Source organism: Diaphorina citri, unplaced genomic scaffold (assembly GCF_000475195.1).
Source record: "Diaphorina citri unplaced genomic scaffold, Diaci psyllid genome assembly version 1.1 scaffold24, whole genome shotgun sequence".
Classification (NCBI taxonomy): domain Eukaryota; kingdom Metazoa; phylum Arthropoda; class Insecta; order Hemiptera; family Psyllidae; genus Diaphorina; species Diaphorina citri.
Window position 1 is genome coordinate 513,320 of NW_007377462.1, and position 2,333 is coordinate 515,652.

The 2,333-nt window shown below is 38.6% G+C and overlaps 1 protein-coding gene across 1 annotated transcript in view; it reads right to left on the reverse strand.

Moving 5' to 3' along the window:
* Positions 1–1,418, reverse strand: part of LOC113467659 (trichohyalin-like) — a 16,660-nt gene extending 15,242 nt beyond the window's left edge. Inside the window, exon 1 of the mRNA XM_026823973.1 lies at positions 1,414–1,418. Coding sequence (XP_026679774.1) covers positions 1,414–1,418 — 5 coding nt within the window. The remainder of the gene's footprint in view (positions 1–1,413) is intronic.
* Between the last annotated feature and the right edge of the window lie 915 nt (positions 1,419–2,333).

Below are 2,333 nucleotides of genomic sequence, written 5' to 3' on the forward strand. Positions count from 1 at the left end.
GGGAGGCCCCCCCCCCCCCTTTAAACAGCCCTGCTCCTTTTCCCCTATCAATCTCTCCCTCATTTTGAGCGCTACCTAACCCTTAACTAGTTTTCTCCTTCAATTTCTCCCCTATTTTGAGAGCTACCTAACCATTGACTAGTTTCCCCTGTCTCTCCCTTATTTTGAGCGCTACCTCGCCCTGTGAAATTCCCTATTACAGATTTTGTCTACTCAAAGATTTATACGTTTGATGAAACCTCCAATCACCAGACCCAGACAACAAAGGATAAGGGTACAAGAAATTTGTATCATGCAAATGATTGATTCCGTGACTGGCTGTTGCGGGGTCCACTCAGCCTCGTGAGGAAAATGAGTAGTATGAGACATATGAATGCGCAAAGCGACCGGTGCCAGCATGGTGGGTAAACATTGGATGTTAGGATTATTGAGATATTGGAAAAATCCTATAATGCTGCAGTGAGCACCAAAGTTGTGATATAATAACACAAAGAAACTGCATTATTTATTAGTCTAGTCTTTCTTATTCTTTCTACCTAGTTTAAGGGTTTGTGCTTTTTTTTTTCTTCTTCTTCGTTATTTTCTTATTCTTCTCCGTTATTGTTTCTCTTATTTTATTTTATCATGACATTCTCATGATGCATCTGCAATGATTGCATTCGTTTTATGGTAAGAGAGGAGAAAATTTAGGCTGGTATACTGTTTAACGTCCCGCAGCCAGTTACCACGCATTATTCCTATTAATTTTGCTATCGATTCTGGTATCTTTTCCCTGGAACCTGTTTTACTTCAAGGTCCCCTGTTTGGGCGCTTCTCCCCTACCTTGTAAACGATTTGATGAACGTTGTATACCTTGACTCGAATATCTATGATGTAATATAATCACGTATAACAAATCACTAATTAATTTTGCGGTAGATTGAACATTGAAAAGTTGAATTTCCCTTATTACGCTCCCTCTCTCGCTCTTTCTACCTACCTCTCTCTCCCTCTTTCTCTTCCTATCTCTCTCTCTCCCTCTCTCTCTCTCTCTCTCTTTAATCTAATTAATAAGGAGCGTATGTTTGCTATTAATTAATTTATCCTTAACGCTGACTGCCACCTTGCTCTACTTCCCCCAGGTTGGCTTGGAGGGTAACACGTCTGCCTTCTAAGCGCGAGGTCTCAGGTTCGATTTCCGTACAGGGCGACCTTTATCCTACAGAGAAGGTTTGTTCTAGGAACGGCTGATGGCTTTAGATTTAGACTGTTCTGTTTTTCTTCTGTCTTCACTTCCGGATGATAAAACCTTAGAAGTTACAGTTCCCCATATCAAACCTTTTATTATTTTTATATTTTTTAAAAGGCCTTTTTGAGGATCCTCGGCCAGGGGCTAATGGGCCCACAATAAAAATAGAGATATACCTTTCATACCGCATAGTTGTCATAAAATTCCCCCATGACATTCCATCCCGTTTTCTGCGAGAGATACCTACAATAGCATCAAATCCAGGGGTACTTAACCTATTTCAAGTGTTCTGGAAAACCTCAAAGTCCGCGATACTTTATATGCAAGAAAATAACAAGTTTCCATTTATATTTGATCGAGAAAAAACTCAGAACATACATTTTTCTTACAAATGGTATACCCATCCGTATAAGCAGAGCTTGTGCCACGGATGGGAAAAAAACGGTTTAAATAATAAAACCGGTACCTACACAACTTGCACGCAGGAAAGCCGGGAATCGAACCCGGGTCTCAAAATTATATCAAGTGGGTCCCAAATTGTGATTGGTAATAGTGGTCCATCTCTAAAAAAAAAAAAAAAAAAGCGCAAAACCCCTGTAATAGTGGTCCATCTCAAAAAAAAAAAAAAAAAAGCGCAGAACCCCTGATTCAAAGAAATTGAAAATTGAACATTCCTCTTTGGTATACTCTTTATTGCGGGTTTGCGAGTTTTTCCTTCTTCTTTTTATTTTTAGTGTCCATTATTGGAAATAGAATACTTATGTTATTCTTCTTCGTTATTTCATTATTGTTTCTCTAAATTTCTCTTATTTTATTCTTGTTTTTCTTATTTTATTTTCTTTTTGTTTTCTCATTTTTATTATTCATTTTGTCCGTCTTACTTCTTCTTTTGAGAAGCGCGGCAGGTTTAACATTGGCAGACAGAATCAGGAATGAGACAATTGAGGAAGACTTCAAACTACCAGACATCATCAAAGAAGCAAAGAAAATGAAATGGAGATGGGCAGGTCATGTCGCCAGAATGAACAGTCAAAGATGGGCACTCAAGATCTCAAACTGGACACCCTACAACAACAAACGGAAGAGAGGAAGAAAAAGGAAAAGA